At 51.6% G+C, this 1,790-nt stretch overlaps 1 protein-coding gene across 2 annotated transcripts in view; it reads left to right on the forward strand.

Annotated features, from left to right (window-relative positions):
- The first annotated feature begins 1,279 nt into the window (after nt 1-1,279).
- stard5 (StAR-related lipid transfer (START) domain containing 5) overlaps nt 1,280-1,790 on the forward strand; it is a 34,472-nt gene continuing 33,961 nt past the window's right edge. Inside the window, exon 1 of one of the 2 annotated variants that reach the window (XM_038813371.1) lies at nt 1,280-1,533. In XM_038813371.1, coding sequence (XP_038669299.1) covers nt 1,444-1,533 — 90 coding nt within the window. In that variant the 5' untranslated portion in view covers nt 1,280-1,443. The remainder of the gene's footprint in view (nt 1,534-1,790) is intronic. The other variant, XM_038813372.1, reaches the window with a different exon arrangement.

A 1,790-nucleotide genomic window follows, 5' to 3' on the forward strand; every position in this document is an offset into this window, starting at 1 on the left:
CAATTAAACATATTTTCTTCAATAATGTTGCTGAGGGGCAGCACGGTGGCCTAGTGGTTACCACAACCGCCTCACGGCGCTGAGGTCCCAGGTTCGATCCCGGCTCTGGGTCACTGTCCGTGTGAAGTTTGCACATTCTCCCCGTGTTTGCGTGGGTTTAGCCCCCACAACCCAAAAAAATGTGCAGGGTAGGTGGATTGGCCACACTAAATTGCCCCTTAATTGGAAAAAATAATTGGGTAATCTAAATATATTTAAAAAAAAAAATAATGTTGCTGAGGAGTAAACATTGGCCAGAGTAATGGAGCAGATTTACTGCTCTTCTTTGAATACTGCTATGCATAGAATCATATACATTCATCTAATAGTGCAAAGAAGATTAACGCTACTTGTGGAAAATAGCATGTCAGAGGAACATCAGGTTGGATTATGAATGAAATGAAAATTGCTTATTGTCACGTGTAGGCTTCAATGAAGTTATTGTGAAAAGCCCCTAGTCGCCACATTCCGGCACCTGTCCGGGGAGGCTGGTACGGGAATCAAACCGTGCTGCTGGCCTGCTGTAAAAGCCAGCGATTTAGCCAAGTGAGCTAAACTAGCCTCTTATGGATTATGGAGGCTAGTTTATATAGTGGGACTTGCATCGAGATGAGTTCACAATTAAACAAATCTACACTCATTCCTTAGTAGTTCATCGTGTGCTGGGCATCTGCATAGATCTGATTTACGAAACAAAAAAGGAATTCATCCATTGTATTGTTGATGCGGTTCTTCTTTTGCACAATGCTGCTCTCACTGATTAAAGCTGATGGAAATAATCTCTGCCTAACTGAAAAATACTATTTTTATTTTAAGTACTGCCAATCACGAGAGAGGGTGGCAGTATCTTTAATGAGAAGTGGAGCAGCAACCTGACTGGCTGAACACAAGTGGCACCATCAGTGCTGCCTCTGGGGTGTAACAATGAGTAAGCATTCATGCATTAAGTAGCCAGCGCTTTTGTAAGTGTGGAAATCGCAGTGAATCAAAGCTGTTGAGTGAGATAAGTGTTTTTGATGAGAAGGGAGTGGTTCTGCATCTGCTCCTGTGTCCATGATGCGAACTCCCTGCAGCAGTAAGCGCTGCAAAACACCTACCGCCGATTGGCTGACTGGGCTGTCAATCAACCTGCCAGCCTTCTGTCGCACGGCCTGCCGGGGATTGCAGTCCGCAGGGATTTGGCTCCGGCAGGATGTGCCAAGAGACGAGAGCGAGAGGACTACAGCACCCAGCGGGCACTGCGGGGGCGCTGGCTGGGCTGCCCGGCCGGCGGGGATGGCAGAGAGTGGCGGGCGCGCAGCTGGCTCGGGGATGCCGGCTAACTGGCCTCTGAGTGTCTGAGGAGGACCAGGACCACCACAGCTACTACTGGCCTCCCGGAGCCGCCTGCCCAGGAGGGGCGGCATGAATTACAGAGCGGTGGCGGACACGGTGGCCGAGAAGCTGCTGAGTTACAGCAAGGATGAGAGCGGCTGGAAAGTCTGCAAGAGATCGGTGAGGAAGGGGGATGGGGGGATGGAGGGATGGGGATGGAGGGATGGGGATGGGGGGATGGAGGGATGGGGATGGGGGGATGGAGGGATGGGGATGGGGGGATGGAGGGATGGGGATGGGGGGATGGAGGGATGGGGATGGGGGGATGGAGGGATGGGGATGATGGGGATGGAGGGGAAGGATGGGGATATAGGGGATGGAGGGATGGATGGGGGAGGAGGGATGGATGGGGGAGGAGGGATGGATGGGGGAGGAGG

The sequence above is a fragment of the Scyliorhinus canicula genome, chromosome 12 (genome assembly GCF_902713615.1).
Source record: "Scyliorhinus canicula chromosome 12, sScyCan1.1, whole genome shotgun sequence".
In the NCBI taxonomy this organism is placed as follows: domain Eukaryota; kingdom Metazoa; phylum Chordata; class Chondrichthyes; order Carcharhiniformes; family Scyliorhinidae; genus Scyliorhinus; species Scyliorhinus canicula.